The sequence below is a fragment of the Chinchilla lanigera genome, unplaced genomic scaffold (genome assembly GCF_000276665.1).
Source record: "Chinchilla lanigera isolate Chin_1 unplaced genomic scaffold, ChiLan1.0 scaffold00064, whole genome shotgun sequence".
NCBI lineage: Eukaryota > Metazoa > Chordata > Mammalia > Rodentia > Chinchillidae > Chinchilla > Chinchilla lanigera.
Genome location: NW_004955465.1, coordinates 10,573,869 through 10,593,780, shown reverse-complemented (window position 1 = coordinate 10,593,780; position 19,912 = coordinate 10,573,869). Strand labels below are relative to the sequence as shown.

General features: G+C 47.3%; 2 protein-coding genes across 4 annotated transcripts in view; one reads left to right on the top strand and one right to left on the bottom strand.

Moving 5' to 3' along the window:
* Nucleotides 1-3,546, bottom strand: part of Mylk4 (myosin light chain kinase family, member 4) — a 100,396-nt gene extending 96,850 nt beyond the window's left edge. For 2 of the 3 annotated variants that reach the window (XM_013521845.1, XM_013521847.1), the window contains exon 1: nt 3,478-3,546. In XM_013521845.1, coding sequence (XP_013377299.1) covers nt 3,478-3,533 — 56 coding nt within the window. In that variant the 5' untranslated portion in view covers nt 3,534-3,546. The remainder of the gene's footprint in view (nt 1-3,477) is intronic. The other variant, XM_013521843.1, reaches the window with a different exon arrangement.
* Wrnip1 (Werner helicase interacting protein 1) overlaps nt 1-19,180 on the top strand; it is a gene marked incomplete in the record, with an annotated part of 19,970 nt that extends 790 nt beyond the window's left edge. Inside the window, 7 exon segments of the mRNA XM_005398930.2 lie at nt 1-263; nt 2,288-2,479; nt 3,540-3,781; nt 12,491-12,720; nt 16,884-17,039; nt 17,682-17,761; nt 18,452-19,180. Of these exon segments, the coding sequence (XP_005398987.2) occupies nt 1-263; nt 2,288-2,479; nt 3,540-3,781; nt 12,491-12,720; nt 16,884-17,039; nt 17,682-17,761; nt 18,452-18,727 (1,439 nt within the window).
* Nucleotides 19,181-19,912: the final 732 nt, after the last annotated feature.

Sequence of the window (19,912 nt, the reverse complement as noted above, 5' to 3'; positions counted from 1 at the left end):
ACCCGGGGCACTGGGACACGGACGCCGCCGACGCCGCCTTCGGCGCGGGCAGCGGGAGCCGCGCGCACCCCCGGGCGCTGGCGGCCGAGGAGATCCGGCAGATGCTGGAGGGCAAGCCGCTGGCCGACAAGATGCGTCCCGACACCCTGCAGGACTACATCGGGCAGAGCAGGGCCGTGGGGCAGGAGACGCTGCTGCGCTCGCTGCTGGAGACCAACGAGATCCCCTCGCTTATTCTGTGGGGGCCGCCCGGCTGCGGCAAGGTGAGTGCGGCCCCACCCGCCGGCCCCCAAAGCGTCCCTCGCCGCGCGGGCCGGGGCCGCCAGGGAGCCCGTGGTGGGCGTGGGAAGGGCACACCTGCAGGCCTTTCTCAGAAGATGACGTCCCTGCATTCCTAGGCTTTATCCGAAGAAGAGCGTGGACTCTTAGGTTCGGGCTGCCTTCGTGCCCCGCCCCACGTCGGGCTCCGGTTCTTAGCTGATTCTGAGTGTATCAGTGGTCAGGGAGCCGGATATAGCCCATCTGTACGTATATGGGTTCAGGGATGAGAAAAGTCATTCTTATTTCTGTGGTGCTTCCTTCCCCTCCCACTAACTGGCTTAAGGCTGATTTTCAGAATAAGAAAATGCTTCCTTCTGCAAGTCCTTTTCGTCAAGCTTTTCCGTAACTTTTCTCAGTTGCTTTGTTAAAGAGTAGCGGCAGCAATGCCAATACCTTCATCAGGGTCTAGCACAAGTGTACAGGGGGACTTAGGGTACTGTGGGTCTAGAGCGCGTATCATTGGAGGAACCCTTGAGAAGAAACGAGGAAGAGTTAGGCCTGGAAACCGAGGAGGCTCGGAGGTGCTTAGCAGTAGGGCGTTCCCCTGTTTGTAGCAAGAGGGACGAGAAAGAGCGCCCGTGAGTGAGGGAATTGGAGTCAGAGTATAAAGAGCTCTTTTAGCTTTGAGGTTCAGACTCTCATACACAGGGCCGTTCATAATTAATGATTTTTTACCGGCTTTGTCTCTCACAACTTAACCACAGTTCCCTTCCATTCCTGGAATGCATCTTGCTTGTTGTGCTTTCTCGTTTGTGATACTTTTTCCTTTCGCCAGGCATAAGTAAGATGTGTCCCAAGTGTTGCTCACAAGTGCGTTGGGGGTTGGACCAGGACACTCATCGTAGCTCCACGTCCAACCCCCAGATAACGGTTTATGACAGTGGTAGAACTGATGTCTGTCCTCGTGTGTTTAGTTGCTACCCCATTCAGGGGGTAGTTATGAAGTCTTTATGTAAAATCATGAGAATGATAATCAGCCGCTGATTTTCCCAGACTGCAAGACAAGGTTTGTAGGGGGATGAGTGGACGAGTCCTAGAAGACTTAGTGCAAGAGCTTTACTGGGCCGGTCTGCTCCGGGAGGTGGTGGGTGATCAGCTGCAGGCCTTGTGACATGGGAACCTGATTCCAAATAGCAAGCATGCTGGCATTTGATAAAGAAGCAGTGACAGTGCCTAATGGCGCTGTATAGCTTTTAAAATAAAGTGCTGTCTTTTCATTCAGGAGCAGATTTGCCTCTCAATAAAGAGTCTTCCCTTTTTCTTTATTCCTGTTTTTACTACTACAACTATAGCAGTAACCTTAGTAACAGCACATGCATGTCTACCAAACACTCATTAAATGCCAGGTACTGAGGAACAGTCCTTTCCTTGACCTCTCCTTTGTTTTCTGCTAAGGGCTAACAGGACTGAAGTGGAGTTGTGTCTCCTACCAGAGTGGACATTTTGAAGTGACAGGCAGTTGTCTCCAATACTAGGTAGCTGTCATTCATTCCTGTTCTTAGCTGTTCAACTGAGCTGCCTATTCCTGCTGTGGTTCCAAGGTCAGCTCTACACACTGGTCCTTCAACTGCAATGCTTTCTTGGCTGGAGAAAGGAGAATTTTCTTTTCTCCTCTCTGGGAGATCACAGCTGTCACCTAGACTGCTAAATCAAGACCGCTATTCTTCACTGGGATTCCAGATATCCTAAGATTCCCCAAGAAAGGAATTAAAAGGACTTATGGATAAAGGAGAAAAGTTCAGAATTAGCCTCAGAGTTAGCTTCTTTCCTTCATATATATGTACATACTGTGTTTCTCTTTTAACTCTTCGAAAATATGCTGTAGCATTTCAGATCCTATCCATACCTCAAAGCATCCTTCAGAATTCAGGTTGCTTGGAGAATAGTGCTGATGCTGTGCATAGTGCCTGCTCATGGGAAGCTTTCTGGTCAGCTTTTCAAAGTATGCATGTGCTTTCTTTTCCAGACTACCTTGGCTCACATCATAGCCAACAACAGCAAGAAGCATAGCATAAGGTTTGTGACACTGTCCGCAACAAATGCCAAGACAAATGATGTGCGAGATGTCATAAAACAAGCTCAAAATGAAAAGAGCTTTTTCAAAAGGAAAACCATCCTTTTTATTGATGAGATTCATCGGTTCAATAAATCTCAGCAGGTATATTAACTTCTTTTTTTTATCTTTTGGTCATTGTATATATCAAGATAAAAAGTTTCTGAGATCAGTTGGAAAAGCACTGCAAGTGCTAGGGACTGTTGTCATTATTAGCTTCGACCACAAAGCAGCACAAGGTTTTTTAGCCCATCTCCTTCCAGTCCCTTTCCCCCACACGTTTGTGTGTGTGTGTGTGTGTGTGTGTGTGTGTGTATGAGAGAGAGAGAGAGAGAGAAAGAGAGAGACAAGAAAATGCTCTCTGTAATAAATAAATGCTTGGAGTATCCCTGGTGTTTCCATATAAATGAGTAGCTTTGGATTAAGCTTCCAAGTTTTAGGAAATTTTTATCTAAAATATTCAGTCATTGTGAGTAATTAAACTTGATTTTAAGATCATTATTTTACCTTTTTAAATTTCTCCCATATATTCAAAATGAGGGTCTATTTTCTGTGCCTTTGGACTTGTGAAAGTAGATGATACAATTATCTAGTCAGTACTGCTTATTTTAGTGGCTTTTAGAAATAAACAGACCCTTAGCATTCTGCCCAAGGTTGGCATTGTAGACTTCACCTGGGACCATTGACTCACCTTAGTCTTTCCATAAGACAGCATCTGGTGACTTTGTAGTCACCAGGTTTGCAGCACAGGTAACAACATGACAGAGTATTTGCAATGGAAATATTGGAAGTATTGATGTTTTTGTGTTTTCTTCCACTTCTGTAAATAAAAAAGCTCATATGATATGTATAAGCCACGCGCTCGTTCAGCTTTGGGAAGAAGGTACTTTTCTAAGTAAAGGAGTCATTTGTATTAAAACTTAGAATTCTCCTGAGAGCAAGAGATCAGGCTGAGACTGAGACACAAGCACTATGTTTTAAATCTAAATAAATGTTTTAGATTGAAAAACCAAGAGCACTTCCCAATATTGTATTCATACTTAGTGAAGATACTCTATAGAGGTAAAGATAGGGAAAAATGAAGGAATGGATTGCCAACTTACATGGGGGGCTGCAGGTGGCTGTTGACTGGAATCTCTTTCTTCTGTTTTCCTCCCATGATTAGGACACTTTCCTTCCTCACGTGGAATGTGGGACGCTCACCCTGATTGGGGCCACCACTGAAAACCCTTCCTTCCAGGTCAATGCGGCTCTTTTAAGCCGCTGTCGGGTGATTGTGTTAGAGAAGCTTCCAGTCGAGGCGATGGTGACTATTCTAATGCGCGCAATCAACTCCCTAGGAATCCATGTCCTGGACTCCAGCCGTCCCACCGACCCTCTGAGCCACAGCAGCAACAGCAGCTCTGAGTAAGTTGACGGTCTGCAGAGTTCCAGGCAGTCCAGGGCAGGCATATCTCCCGGAGAACCTCCTGGCCGGGGGCCGGAAGGGGCTGGGCCTCAGCTGGAAGAAAGGCGGAGACCTGGCAGAAACAGTGATGTGCCTGTAATGAAAGAAAACTCTAAAGCAGAGGGAAGTGCTTAGTTACCTCTGCAAACATTTCTGTTAAGATGAGTTTTCTTGTTTCTAATGGGTGTAACCGTAATTCTTCAAGCGCTGATGTTGCTTTGTAGTTCAGCATCTTGGGTGTTTGCTTTTGTATGCAAGGTGCTTCTCCTAGCTCACTGTTTCAAAAGCTTAGAAGACTGTGGGAAACCTTACTGATTATTTTAAAGATTTATGTGTCTTCCGTTGGATAGAACAAATAGGTGTGTACTTCCTAGATTTAATAAGCCTTTGGAGATTTGTATAGATTTGGATTTCTTTTTTCCCTGTAGTTTATTATTCTTTCAAAAAACATTAAGAGAAATTTAATGTAACTGTAACCATTATTTAAACCTTGTCTCACACCCAAGAAGCCAGAGTCCACTGAAAGTAAAGGAATTTTTATTGAAATGGCATGTTAGGTTATCTCCTTCCTTTTGACAACCGGTTTCCTCCGCTTAAGTACCATGTGTACTCAAGTATCGATGCACAGATGTATATTTCATGGATAATCAGCTTAGTTTCTTGGGTCAGAGGTTTTCCTTTTTTATATTAGAGTGCATTCTTCCCAAGTCATTTGTTCATGTGTCGGCTGAAATAACACAGTGGAACATAATCTGGTTGGAGACAAGGCTGCTGCCCTCCTCCTTGTGCTGTGGACTACACAGCTGCTCACGCCTGCCCCGAGGCCAAGTTCTGGAGCCACTTTTCTGTGGGGATTAAAGTAGAAGGCATAGTTGTAGGCTCAAGGCTTAGGTTTCAGCAGTCTCTCTCTGTGTCTGGCCTCTCCCATTTGTTCCCACCCCACATGTAGGAAGAATGCTGCCATGTCTCACTAAAGCCTTGAAACATTTGGCAGTGGACCCCTGGGCAGAGGGAAATTGCTTCATCTTAGAACACAGTTGTGATGGGACGACCGTTAGAACTGTGGCTAGAAATGAAGTCTGGAACCTGCTGGTATCAGTCAGGCGTGCCTGTGCTCAGGAGACCCCACCAAGGTCTTGGAACTCCTGCTAGGGCGCTGCATCTAGTACAGTCAGCCCTCAGTATCTGCAAGGAATTGGCCCCAGGACCTCCTCATAATACCAGACACTAAATTGTGAGAGGTTGTAGTATTTACCTGTAACCTGTGTGCATCTGTGTGTATCTTTTAAGTCATCTTTAGATACTTAGTTTTTAATTGTTTTACAATGTTGTGGATGGAACTCGAGGCCTTTCTCATGATAGACAAGCACTGTACCACTGAGCTATGTCCACAGCCCTCTAGGATGTTTATAGTACCTACTGCGGTGTAAATAAGATTCTGTACGGGCCGTTTTCTGTTCTTTGAGGAATAATGACAAGTAGGAAAGGGTCTGCAATACAGATGCGTTGTTTTCACCCCAAGGTTGAATTCGAGGATTTGGAATCCATAAATACTGAGGCCTAACTATACTTTTTCTGTAGTAAGGTTTTCATCATAGGCTCGATTCAGCACATGGTAAAAACAAACTGAAAAAGAAGGAAACATTTTTCTGTTTTCTGTATGCTAGGTGTTTTTTTTTTTTTTGCTACTGGAAATCTAAATCAGGACCTGTGCTTGCCAGGCAGGCACTGTGGCACTGTGTGTACTAATTCTTAACAACCTACCTATAGCTTTATATCTTGCGTTTCATTTATCTGGGGTAATTTAAATTTTTTCTCATGTCATCATTTCATGGGATTGAGCTATTCAGATACCTTCAGGATTTTTCCCCCTCCTACTCACTGCTCTGAAATGAGAAAGTGGAATTGGAGCTGATCCTCCGGAAGGCATTTCTGCATTTTAGAGGATTTCCAGGTGATTAACAAGCACATGAAAGTCTGACAGGATCCAGTGAAAGTATGAAGATTTCATCTCCTTTAGTTACTGACACTGAGAGACAGATACGAAAAAGAGTCAGTGATTCTGAATCAGAGCTCCTGTATCTGTCTGTCTGTCTGTAGAGTTTCCCACAGTCTCTCATTTAGAATTGGTCCTAAATTTTCATTCTCCATTGCTTTCTTGTGTCCCCACCTTCCTGGGAAAGCTCTGAAAACAGGAACTTATCCTTGTTTATATCCCCGGTATCATGTCTAACATGTGCTCTGTGCTTGGTAAAAAGTGAATGAAGAAATCCAGCTTTCAATACAAGAAAAGCACCTGAGCTTTACCTTTCTTTCTTTTATTCTTTCTTTTTTTTTTTAGTGTAGCCCAACATAAGGGATAATTCCCCAGGTATCAAGAGCTTTTTTCTATAATACCATGGCCCCTTTCATCAGCAGCAAGCAGAACAAAAAGAAAGAACATTAAGCTTAAATGAATTAACTGGTCTGCTTCTTAGCAGCTGACAAGGAGATACATTGAGAGATGGCACAGGCCACAGAAAAACCGCTTACATTGTGAGTGAGTCCCCAGAAAGAAGTACCTGCCAACCCCCCAGCCATACATGCTTAGGAGGGGATTGTGTTGTCTTGTAGCTATGATGGGTGAAATTTTACTTTCAGATCCCTTTTGACTAGTATCACTGTGTGTTCATTCCTGTGCACATGGATCAGGTTGGTTACACTGGTCTAGCTGGGAGCAGAGAACCTTATCCCCAGCAGTTACTTTCTTTCTCAGGGAAGCTGTGAGTATACATTTGTATTCTTCTGTCATACTTTGGTGTCTTGGATGGCAAGTAGAACTTGTACAGAGAAATCAGAGGTTGTGGAAAACTACATAAAAGGAGGTGAGCGGGGTACTCTGAAACTATTCATGCAACCACTTATGCCATTCCTGTTTGTGCTTGAAGAATTATGAGTTCTCACAGTGTACACGTGTGCGCATGAATAATTCCCATTAAAGCTGGAAGAAAGTGTTTGGTTTGGTGCCGGGCATTGGACAGGACCTTGTATATGCTAAGCACACACTCTGCCTCTGAGCAACACCTTCAGCCTGAGCTTGCCTTCTTAAACATATGCCTCCTATGTTTGTTCAGTAGAAACTTAAGGTCCTTTGCATGCTAGGTGTTGGCTGAGTGTTGAAAAGTATAATCCTGTGACTGTAGAGGTTGTATAGTATATACAAGCCAGAGGAGCAGATCACCTTGTAGTGCTGTGCTATGTTGAACTTACACAGAGTGGGTTGGGTAGAGAGAAGAGGCATCTAGAAAAGCAAACATTTACCACCTGCGTGAGGGGTGCCAGGTTGAGTTCTGAAGGGTAAGTGGGTAGCTTACCTGTGCCATAATTCTTTGGTTTGGATGGCTAATGAACAGCTGCCAGGTGTTTTTCTCTCCGAAAACATTTCAGTCACACAATAGAGATAGTAAAGTATCCTGGCTGTGCTGGGTTAATTTGGGAAGTGAGGAAAAAAATCCAGTCTGTGGTATGATGAGCTTGTGCTGCTGAAAATGGGAAAGTGAAGCAGTGTTTAATCACCCTGCTGTGTGTGCTGCTCAGTGGGTTCTAGATCCCCAGGTCCCAGGGCACATGCGCATTCAGAAGCAGTTAGTTGTGGACCGAAGAGCATCTTTGGAGAAGATGGTGGTGTGAGCAGCGTAACTGCCTTCTAGCTGTCCAGCTGGGCGGGCTTCCAAGAGCGGGGTGGAAGTGCTGAGTGGTACCTGTCCCTTTGAAGGGTGCTGTGGCTTTGCTGTGATTTGGGGCTTTTCCCTAATCACTTGGAGAATGGAGGCCCAGACAAGATGGCCCCAAAACAGAATACCTAAAGATATTTTTCTTTTTTTTTAAGGGTTTAAGTTGTTGGCTTGTCTCCAGATAACATTTTCTACCACTACATACAAAGATAGTAGAACATGAGGATTAATGGTACTGACCAGAGTGAATTTTGGGCATAGAGTGGATTTTAATTATTTTTTCTTACACCTTTTTTTACTATAAGGTAAAAAGGTATATAAGTATAGTAGAGCAGTGCCTGTAATCCCAGCACCCAGGAGGCCGAGACGGGATTGCAAGTTCAAGGCCAGCCTGGAACTATATAGTAGACCGCATGTCAAAGAAATAACATAAGTACATTAAGATAGCTGTATTAATATAAAGAAAAAAGTTAATGTACATGAGCTAATCTGAGTATAAAGAAAAGAAAGAAATGTTAAAATGATGCCATAACAACATCACAAACCAGAAACAGCTCTCGTGGACATTGTGTTGGTTCCCCCTGACTGCTGTAACAAATTATGGCAAACCTGGTAACTTAAAAGAATAAGTTTGTTTTCATAACTGCAGTCAGAACCAAGGGTCACCAACCATAGGCCTGCAGAGGCTGCAGAAGGAAGTGCTTCCTCCCAGCACCTTGTGGCTGCCGGCACTCCTTAGCTTGCAGCTGCACCGCCCCATGTTCATAGGACCTCTGTGTCTTCTCTTTCGGTCCTCTAAAAGGACATTTATTACTGGATTTAGGATGATCCTAAATCTAGGATGGTCTGATTGTGAGATCCTAGTTACCTCGCCAAAGACCCTATGGCCACAGGTCCCAGGGATTAGTACTCACATCTTTTGGGGTCACTGTTCCACCCACCGCAGATCCCTCCCAGGTATACGGGGTAGTATAATTTGGAAAGACATGGTTCTGTGAGATTTAACAAAGGAGGATGATATCTGTGAACTCCATGTCCTTCCTTTGTGGAGAAAATAAGTTTTTTGTTTCTCCTTTCACTCTGGTTACCATGGAAACATCAGGACGTGGGGCTCTCAAAGATTTGCAGTTCTACAGAGTATTTTATTGAATTAATTCAAATAGTTCTCTTCGCCAGTTATGTGAGTGTTTGTGTTATGACAAGCACTGCCCAAGTATTCTACCTGCTTTGTCTGCTCCTCAGTCCAGCTTTGGTTTCTTTATTAGATGAGCAAACTGAGGCACCACAAGATGAAGTAAGGTACCCCCGTCACCCAGCGTAAGCATAGTAGTACCAGCTGTACAGGCATGTTGTTAACCGCCAGGTGACCTCAGTTGCTCGAAGGGCCTAGGCACCACCGTGAAAGGAGGTGAGATGCTCTCTAACCTTTCTCCATACACTTCTCAATGGGAGGAATCTTGGTTTGTGAAGGATCAGGAGCAGAAGGTCCCTTCTGCAGTGCAGCAGGAGGGCGTCTTAGCCAGATCTGCGCGGCGCTGCCCAGGATGCGGTGTGCCCAGGGTCTATCTGTCCCTGGAGATTTGGCAGTCAGTAAATTTGTGGTATATAATCACGTCTGTACTTGAGGAAGGTTCTCTACCCTGATACACATCCCTGGTTGAGAACCACTGTCAGCAGTTGTCAGCCTGTCCGTGTAATGTTCCTTTTCCTTGGGGAAGAAGACTCGGAATTTGGTTTGTAATTTAGCAACAGAGAGTTTAACCATGCCATATACTGTAGATGCTTTTGTTCTGCCATGAACTGACAGGTACATACGTTTTCACTCCTCCTCCACCTTTAATATCTAGCTGTCTAATTAGCATCCTCCAAATCCCAGTGTTATCCACCAGGAAAAAGCAGTGTGCGGAAGGATTTAAGGTCCCAGCAGAGAAAGGAAGGAGGGAGCTTTCTGTATTCCTCTTCAGGATCAGCGCTTCCTCCCCAGAGGAGGAACTAGGCTCTCTAGATCTGTTTCTTCTGGGTCCTGTTAGCCAGGAATCCGGTCTTGTCCAGTGTGTTTGTGTGAACCAGTTTTGCCCCTTATTATGGAATAGTTGTTTATTGCACTATAGTAACATAATTTACTATTTCTTGTTTATTACTTGCAGGATACTATGAGATTTTTGGCCATCTGTCGCAAAAGTAAATTTCATCTCATTTAATTCTGTTTTACCTTTGGAAGGTAGTGCAGACATTTTGTATGTCTGCACTATGTATTTTGTATAAACTTATGCTTAAGTTTTAAAGTGTTAAATTCTCTAGAACACTACTTTTTCAAGGATTTCTATGTAATGGTTACTGTTTGCTGAAGGGTTTTATGAGTATCGGTACAAATATTCCTTCCTCTGTTCTTGGCACGAATTCTTTGATCTGTTTCCTTCCTGAGATCTCAGACTGTCTTAGTGCATTATATTAATCTTCAGAACTCAGGTGAGCAGATGCAGGACATGTTAGGTGTAAGCAGAACCTGTAGAGTTTCCTGCACAGTGTTCCAAACTATGAGTTTCTGTTTTATGACGTCCTTCTGTGACCATGTTTCACCAGCAGCCCTGTTTTATTACTTGGACAGAGTTTCTGCCAGCTCCATTTGGGTTTAAAAATACCCTGTCCTTGTGGCCGGGTGTGAAGTTTGGAATGTGGATCGTACCCAGAGGGATGAGGCTCACACTGAGTGGGACGCTGGTGGCTTTTGTGTGGCACCAACACTCGTTGCTCAGGACACCAAACCAGAGCAACAGAATGCCTTAGACTTTGGTTCGGTTTAAAAGTCCAAGGAAGGGCCCTATTTCATAACTACGTGCACTACAGAGCACTTTCAAAGCATTATTTACAGTACAGTGTTTATAAATGCAAGGAATAATAAAGGAAAATTCATGGGAAAAGGATATATATCAAAACACTCATTCTAAGTTAGTCCAGGGATATGTACTAAAATACTAATTTTAAGTTAGCCAAATAGTAGGTGATACTTCTCCTTTTGTGTGTTTTTAAATTTTAACATACATTTATTTTAGAAGTAATGTTCAAAGTCTGAGTAGTTTGTTTTTCCAGCCATTATTAAGATTGTGAAACAGTATGATCTTGAATTTGTTTAAAACATTGGGCTCAAGGTTAATGGCCATGTGGCTGGTCGAATCACAAGGGAAATCCAGCAGATGACGTGGCAGCTGTTATCTCTGGGTGGTGGAGACAGGGATTTTGTTTGCTGTACTCACGATTGTTTAAAAACTGATGTTTCATGCTGAGGTGGTGAGGAAGCGAAGTTAGTCTGTCCATGGTGCAGCTACGAGTACCCGTTACCTACCGGGCACTGGCGTCACGGAGGAAGAATGCAACCTGCGTCCTACTGTTCCGGTGCTCACATCTGGCAGGGGTGGAGAGATGATGGCAGTGGTGAACAGCGTAACTCACGGTTCTGGCACGCACAGCTCTGCTAGTCAGTACTGAGGGGTCTCCTGCTTTTACCCCTTTGCTCCCCTCAGTAGTCCTCCAGGGTTTTTGTTGCTAGGAAGATTTTCCAGGGAAGTGGAAGGCATTGCTTTTATTACTTCCGAGGTGGACGGGAAGTGCTGAAGCAGCTTTGGCTCTCTCTTCCTCCCCACCCACACATGGATAAATGTGCCCTTCCCTGTCAGCCACGTTGTGGGCTTACATGTCCCCTCAAATGTTGGTCTCCTTTTTACATTGTCTGTAGTCATCAGGAGTTTGCGGAGAGTGGTTTGTTAGAAAGCCAGTGGAGCCAGGTGACCCACGTGGGGTGAGGCCCATAGTGAATAACGGGAAATCCCAGCCTCGGTGGTAAATGAGGGAATGAGGTGAAGCAGCCTTCAAGACATAAGAAACAAATCTTTGAGTGAGTAAAATGTAGATTGGCATTATTGAGGTGGTCCTAGCTGACCCTAGGTCAGTGTACAGTAAGGCATTCTGGGTCAACCCCACAGACTCGCCGACCCCCTCAGAGCTCCCCAGCCAGCCTGCCTGGTGCTTGTGTGTTCCTGATGTGAACACAGCTGATGTGAACAGTAGCTGAGGTGAACAGTCCTAACAGGTTCAGTTGAAGAATAGTAATGACGTGGGTGAACTATGAATTATTTTTCGCTTCACAAATGTAACCAGCAGCTTAGCCAGAAAATCGTAAGACCCTGCTAAGTAATGCCTTAGCTAGTTTGTCTGACTAAACTGGGAAGGGAAAATTTTGCTTAGTCGGACTTGAAAAATAATCAGCTCAACATTCTTTATGAAGGTCCAGACTGAGAAGTCGGATCTTAAATTTTAATCTTGACCTTTGGTGAGAAGTTAGGTGATTTAGCCAGTGTGGCCCCCATCAAGCCCTGGCATCTTCCAGTCTGTGCCCAGGCTAGTGACCCTGCTACCCTGTGTAGGTTCACGTGCTCAACACCCTCGGTGAAGCCCAGACCTAGAGCTAGTGACCTGGTGCTAGTTTCCACTGTTCCCTAAAAACAGAACCTTGTTTGTGGTTTGCGAAAGGGGAGGATTGACCAGTCTTGATGTGGAGACTTTCAGAGCTAATACCCTGGCGCAGTGGTGCCTCTTCCCCATGAGGAAGATGGTCTGAGCGTTCTGTGTCACCTGGACGTGGCAGCCTTTGCAGCATGTCTTCCACCTGCTGCAGTGAGGTGCGGTAGAGCACAATTGTCAGCAGTGACGTTCCGGGACATCTGGTGTCTGCTTCACACGCTCCCGAGCTGGTGTGATACCCCATGACCTCCAAGGTCTGTTCTTACTCTCCAAGATGCTTGATTAGCTACATTACCAGTATGAGTTCAGCATAAGGGGCAAATGCTGTGAACTAAGGTTGCTTTCCAGTGACTTCACTGAGAAGTCTAAGCTCACCAAGCTGTGCTGCAGAATGGACTGAGCCTGGGTATGAATTCGCTCACTCTGGTTGTGTTGCAGGCCCTCGGTGTTCATAGAGGACAAAGCGGTAGACACTCTGGCTTACCTCAGTGATGGAGATGCCCGCACTGGCTTGAATGGACTGCAGCTGGCGGTGCTGGCCAGGTTAAGCTCCAGGAAGATGTTCTGTAAGAAGAGTGGGCAGACGTACTCCCCAAGCAGAGTTCTGATTACTGAGAATGACGTGAAGGAAGGGCTGCAGCGATCCCACATCTTATATGACCGGGCCGGTGAGTACCTGAAATGTTGGGTCATGCCGGGGGAGAGAAGTGCGGCTCGCACACTCATTTCCGGGTGGCTCACACACTCCTTCCCAGCTGGTTCGGAGCGCACTCCCGAGTCTCAGGCGTACCTGCACACTGGTGAGTGCAGGTCCAGCCCCACAGGGCCAGTCTTTCTGAAGAAGGGCAGCTGGCGGAAGCTGCTCTGGTAAGAAGTGGGGGGATATGGTGTTTGAAGTCACAGGCTTCAGCTTTGTCTCACAGTGTCATTAGCTTTTCCCATTACTGGTTGGTAGCACCCTGTGAATACAAGCACTTTAAAAACATGTGCAGTCAGTTGACAGTGGGTAATTCTTGTGATCATTAGCCAAGCAGTAACAAGAGGACTTTTGCAGTAAATGACTGACTAGCTTGCATGAGTGTTAAAGTCCTTAGTTTCTAGAGTTTAAAATTTAATGTATGTGGATCTTGCTGCTTTTGTGTAGCTTTTTTGAAAATTTAGTTACTCGGTGTTCACAAGGCTACGTAGCATGGTGTTCACAGATAAGAGACGGCCAGCACTGGCTAGATCATGATCTGGCCATACTAAGCATCATGAGCACAGGGCATTCGCATCTTTTTCCGAAGAGGCAGCAGGTGAAGATAGATTACTGGAGATTAGGCTGGACTCTGCTGCTGGAGCACTTACATGGCTCTGAATGCATCATAGTGCAGCAAGTGGGAAAGAATTTCCATACCTTCCGAAGCTTCTGCTAGAAAAGGAGCTGGTAATTGAGCTTCTTGGGTATCATGTCCACTCTGCCATTCTCTGACATCCTTGGTAACAAGAGCCCTCCTTACTGGTGGAGAAGGGGGTAAGCACTTGGGTCCCAGGCACTGCCCCTTCTTGGGTGCACGCGCTCACCACACCTCGGGAAGTGGCCAGAGCTCATGGACCTTGGTGCCCTCCCCCAGCTGGGCGTTCATGGGGCTCAGGACCCAGGACAGGTGGCATGTGGTCTTGGCTGCACTCCGACACTGTCCTTCTCGGCCGGGCCCTCTGACGTGGCCTGCTCGCCCTGTGTGCTTGACTGTCACGTGAAGGCTTGAAAAGTCTGAAAAGGGAGACATGTAAACGTAGAGTCCTGTTTTTCTCCTGGCCGAATACAAAAGCTGGAGCTCAGAACACGGTGAGCCGTCTGAGAGGTGCAGAACCGCCACGTGCTGGCCTCCTCATGTCTGGGTTTCAGCAGTGGTCAGCTTTCTGCCTCCTCGCCAGTATTCCGAAGGAGGCTGCTTGTGACTGGACTGTTCTTTTATACTCTATCAGGCTGTCATCTAAATCTATGCAGCATGGCATTTGCTGACAATCTTTTTTTACAGACTTTCAAAAACTCTCAAAATTACCTTAGCAGGTAGCTTAGTAATATCATCCTGAGTTTACAAATAACAGATCTTGCCTCAGTTCACAAAGCACATGGTAAAATCATGCTCAGAGAGGTCTTCTTCCCTGCTTTCTGTGTACCTCCATGCCAGCACCACCAGAGTCCCCCAAGCTTGCCCTGGACATGTCCCTGAAAGTTACATCTTGGAAGTGGCTGGCCCTGGAGAGCCAGGCCTGGTGGCAGTCACTGTGTCCCTATTGCCCACCCTGGGGCAGCTGGGAGACAGCAGAGACCTTGAGAACCCCACTCAGTATACCCCTCTAATACCAGTGTGCCCCACTCCCCTGACAACACAACAGCCTGCCTGCCCCCAGGAGGTCCACAGATGGCATAAATATCTTTTGCATCCTCGAGAAATGTTCTTTTCAGGCTGTTCCTTAAATAGACATAGAAGCATTGCCCTGGAAACCTGTTAGCTTAGACTCTTCGGCCTTTGTGTAGCTCTGGTGAGACAGACATCCCCATCCCCAGAGTTTTTATTGTAACTTTCAGTGTCATCTCGTGCATAGTTACCCACTAGTAGAACCCAGTAACCATTTGGATGTTTCTGCATCAGAGTGAAGAACTTTCCCAGTGCTGACAAACTCTGTCATGCATTGACATCTGGGTTCTGTAGGAATGGGAAACGCCGGTTATAAAGCAATGTGTAAGAAAAGCGCAAATGGAAGATAGCATAGAATAATAAGAGAGAGTGGCATAGCACAGTGTTTCCATAGGGCTTGTTCTGGGCCAGCCGTGTCTTCATTAACGTAGCCCGAGGAGGAAGGCGGCAGTGGGGTCCCCATTTTACAAGTGAGAGCCCTGAGGAATAGGGAAGGTGAGGAACTTGCCTATGGCCGTGTGTGAGTTCAGGTTGTGTAGCCCCAGAGCCTGTGCTGTGACCCAGGTACCGGTGAGGTTGCCTCTTCTGTTGGCCCGGGAAAGCTGGGAGATGTGGAACCTGTGTTGAGGGCTTGTAACTTTGATAGAAATCGGACCACACATGGTTTCTTCCATCTCTCTGTTCCCACGCATTTGGCCTGCACTGCACACCCCAAGCCCTGCCATGCAGAGGAGCAGAGCACAGGGCGTCCAGGCAGGGGTATGGGAGAGGGGCCAGAATCCTGCAGATCACCAGAAAGGATGCCTCCCAGTCAGTGTACAGCTGCTGGCCGCACTCCATGAGCCCAAACACTGCTCAGTTTGATACCACCAGTCTGGCCTGGGTCTCCTTGGAAATCAGACCTTGCACAGGCCCTGCTGCCAGCGTTTGGGGTCCTTCCCCTTCACTAGGCCCGCACCTTGCCACTTGCTCCCTTCTCCATCTGAAAGCCAAGTGGCGTCTATCACGTTCAGCTGCTGGATTTGGTCCTGGGGCCAAGTGCTGCCCGGCAGAGCTCAGTCTTACGGTGGACCTGGCTCAAGATGAGCCCTGAGCTTTGGAAGGACTCACAGGCGCAGCCCCTCTGCTTCCTCAGGAGGTGTCCTGTCCTTGTGCTGAAGACAGAAAGGATGGTCAGAAGGTTGTGCAAAGTGTGCAGTGCCACTGCTGTTTCCTGAAAATGATTTATAATTCCTGCCCTTAAATGTGTCTTTTCCATTTTACTGACTCGCTTCCCTGTGAATCCAGAGTAAAAGGGAGATAAAACCAAATGGTATGTACTTTCAGGATGAGCTGTTAGTCTGTGCTCCAGTCCCCTGGGGTCCTGCCACGCAGACATCCCCACGCTGAGGCTTGGGTTTAAATGACCGCAGGCTTCAGATATCAGGAAAGCAGCTGGAAATACACTGAGGAACAGATAGGCTGTAACAGCTGCCCTTGCCACCTGACTCTCCATCCTGGCGCTCCGACCAGGCCCACGCTCAGTTCCCTCCAGCAGACAAACCCGGAGTGTGAGATGCCCCTCCCATTCTGCCGGGCATGTGCCTTGTGGCAGAGGACAGTCCACGTTCCAGGGTGCAGCCCTTCCATGCCCTCCAACCTGCGCAGCAGCTGCTTCCTCTGGACAGGGATGGGGTGCTACTGGCACCCCAGTCCCAAGGAGAACCCTGCAGCATGATCAAAAGATACAGTGAACGGCAAATTGTTAAATTGCTGTTGCAGTGAAAAATACACTGCCATTAATCCTGCTCAAAATCCTTCCTCTCTCTTCAAACACACTTATTCCATTCCCTCTTGCCACTTTCTGAAGCAGCTCTGGAAGTCCTCTTTCCTGAGTGTCTTGTTTGCACTGTCGTGGCTGCCTCAGTGTCCTGAATCCATTCAAAGCATTTTCCTTTGCCTTCATTTGGACTTTGGGAAAGAGCCAGAAGTTGCATAGTACCAGATCCGGTGATAAGGTGGATGAGGCATGCCATCATGTTTTCACAAGCCTGCCTTTCCGTGGGATGGCGCTGGGCGGCAGCCTTTACTGTAGTTCTGATCCCTTTGTAAAGATGCTCAGCAAAGAGGACTCCCAGAACTGCTTCGAAAGTGGCAAGAACGACGGGAGCAGTGCGATTGAGGTGAGGGGGAGGACTTTGGGGGGTTCATGACAATGTGTCTTTCACTGGAATAATTTTTTTAAGTTGTAAACATCAGCCACTGTATTTTTCGGTTGTTCCTTGTGCACTGAGGCAGTTCCAGAGGTTGCACCTCCCAGCGGGTGCAGTGTGCAGGCAGCTGTCAGACCCCAGCGTCCTCAGCTGTCCTGGGCCCTCTGGGCGTGGGCGTGTGAGGGGTATGTGGAGCCTGCTGGGGCACTGAGTGGTGGCGCTGTCCGTGCACAGGGGAAGAGCACTACAACTGCATCTCCGCCCTGCACAAGGCCATGCGCGGCTCCGACCAGAACGCCTCGCTCTACTGGCTGGCGCGCATGCTCGAGGGAGGCGAGGACCCGCTGTACGTGGCCAGGAGGCTGGTGAGGTTTGCCAGCGAGGACATCGGTGAGTGGTGGTGGTAGGGTGGAGGGAGGAGCGTGGCCACTGAGTGTCTTAGGACTGTGTGGGGCTTGGAGAGGAGGCTTGCTGCTGGAGCTCAGTTGTCTGTTCTTGTGTATGTGCTCTTGAGTGTGCTGTTTTCATAAAGTCTCCATTTTCTGTCTTCTGTTCAGGAATGTTCTTGGGACACAAGTGGCTGTTCAGTCTTGAAATAAAAGAGACATTTTCCGTTTGCTTTGTAGCCAGGTATGGAGACCTCAGCCGGCTCCTGGGGCAGAAGCAGAAGTAAAGACAAAGCTCCAAAGCACTTTGCTTTTCTTTGCTCTTTGTAAATGGTTTGTTTTTAATGTGCCCATCCTTGTGAATGTTTTTGTGCCCTTGTTCCTGTTTGTTTACATAGTCTCTCTCATTTTTCCTGCTAAAGTTTCTGTCCTCGAGGAAGCAGTTCTCAGCCCCTACAGCAGTCACCCTGTAACTATTTCTTAAATAAGTTCGTGTAATCAAAGATATCGATCTGTTTTGCTAAATGGAACTATTTCAGTCACCACATCCACAAGCAGCGATGGTGTCTGGTTGCAGCAATTCGTGGACAGGTGGGAGCAGTGGTGTGTGTTATGGCTTAAACTTCTCTGTCTCTGTGTGTGACAGGCCTGGCAGACCCGTCTGCATTGACACAAGCAGTTGCTGCCTACCAAGGCTGCCACTTTATAGGCATGCCAGAGTGCGAGGTAAGTGATCCGCTCCGGCCTTTGCAAACCTGGTCTTTATCGTGTGTCCCGTCCCGTTGTGGGTGTGAGTGTATGTCCCGCTGTCGCTGTTGTATCGGCCCACTGAAGGAGCTGGCCAGCTTTTGCACAGCGATCTTGTAGCATTTGAGCTCCTCGAGAGATGAGACCCTGGTGCCAACAAGGTCATATTTCCAGCTGTCTGCAGGAGGCCTGGGTTCAGAGCGAGTACTCCAGGATTTCCAGGGGCCAGAAGGGCTAAAGGAGCTGAATAGCAAGCTTCTGTAGTTCACCCCCAAGCACAGCAGCTTCCCACTCATCTTATTTATTGAGGGGTTTACGCACATTTTTGTTTAGTAAAATGACCTTCAGTTTGTTTGTTTGTTTGTTTGTTTTGGTTTTTCTCCGGTACCGGGAAAAACTCATGACCTTGCACTTGCCAGGCAGGCGCTTTGCCGTTGAGCTAAATCCCCAGCCCCTGACCTTCAGTTTGAAGAAATGCAAACCACTGGTCTTGCTTATCTCTCACGTGTAGGAATTTCCATTCTTTGCGATACCTGGTTACCTAGCCTAGGCAAAAAAGGCAGAGGAATCCTACTGGGAACCTTAAATTAACTAGAGGTGTCAAAGTAGAGCAGGAGATAGACACCTCTGCACCCTCCCACATGTCACATGTGTCCTTCTGTTGCCCAGGTGCTCCTGGCCCAGTGTGTGGTCTACTTCGCCAGAGCCCCAAAGTCCATCGAGGTGTACAGCGCTTACAACAACGTCAAAGCCTGCTTGCGGAACCACCAGGGCCCGCTGCCCCCGGTGCCCCTGCACCTGAGGAACGCACCCACCCGGCTCATGAAGGACCTGGGCTACGGCAAGGGCTACAAGTACAACCCTATGTACAGCGAGCCGGTGGAGCAGGAGTACCTGCCCGAGGAGCTGAGGGGCGTCGACTTCTTCAAGCAGAGGCGGTGCTGACTTGGGGCTGTGCCCACTGAAAGGTGCTGCTTCTGAGCGGGGGCCGGAGGGTGAGCCGCTGTGGTGCCCGCGGCTGCCTGCTGCAGGTTAAGACAGACCAGCACTCCGTGCCGGAAGTCTAAGTGTCCCATGGGTGGAGGCGGATCCTTCAACTAAACGTGTCACATTGAAATTGTGTTCATTTGCACCTCGTGCAATGGTTATGCTTATGAAATATCTGGCAGCTTTGTGCAATGATTAATGTTATAAGGAATTATCTATTTTGTCATAGTATTTAAGTCATAATGTCATTTCAGAATTCAGTTAAGTAGGATTTTTTTTCTTTAAAAAAATGTATATTCTGGGTAGTTTCAATTGGTAAAAAAATGTAATTGTGATTTAATACTGCATAGTGTTTTGGGTATTTTTTTTATATGCAAAGGTCTTATGAGCCAATAAAACTATTTCAAAGTACTCATCAATTCTTTAATGTTTTTCCTGCGTGGGAGGGGAACCAACACCTGTCACCACTGCGGTTCCGTGCTAGAACCTGAAAGAGAGAGCCTCCTCAGAGAGGAGACCAGGCGTCTTCGTCCCTGGGCTATTCTTCCCTGTTTCTGCTGGGTCCTGCTTGCAACCCTGTATCTCTAAATAGAAATTCTTGCTTTGTTTCCTGAAGTTACGTATGTCACTGTCCCTCAGCTTCCTGTTCACTGGACCCACTGCTAATTTTCATCAGCCTCCTTCATCACCGTGCTGTGCACATTTCCCTCCAGTTGGTCACACCACACCCGCCCTGGTCCCCGAGCCCCTGCCTCATCCAGAACAGCGCCAGTGTGGGCCTGAGACGTCTGCCTTTTCCTGTGCAAGAACTTCTGCTTCCTGGCTGCGCTGCCTGCTGCTTGGTTGATTTTGGTGCAAGATGCCTAGTTTCACCAGCCTTCAGAGAGCATGATGGGGGGCTCTGTGACCTACGACACAAGCTGGCTGTGCGGTAGTACCCAGTTGTCATCCCAAGAGCTGCCTTTGTTGCACGGATTTCGGCCGCCATCTTACTCTCAGACTGCAGGGCCCGGTGCTCTGGCTTGCTTGCCTGGTGCACACATCCTTTAGTAGCTTCATGGAGCCAGGTGTACCTGCAGAGAGACTGAACATGCTTTCATTCTTCCTTCATGCTTGTCTGACCCATGGGGGATAAACTCTAGG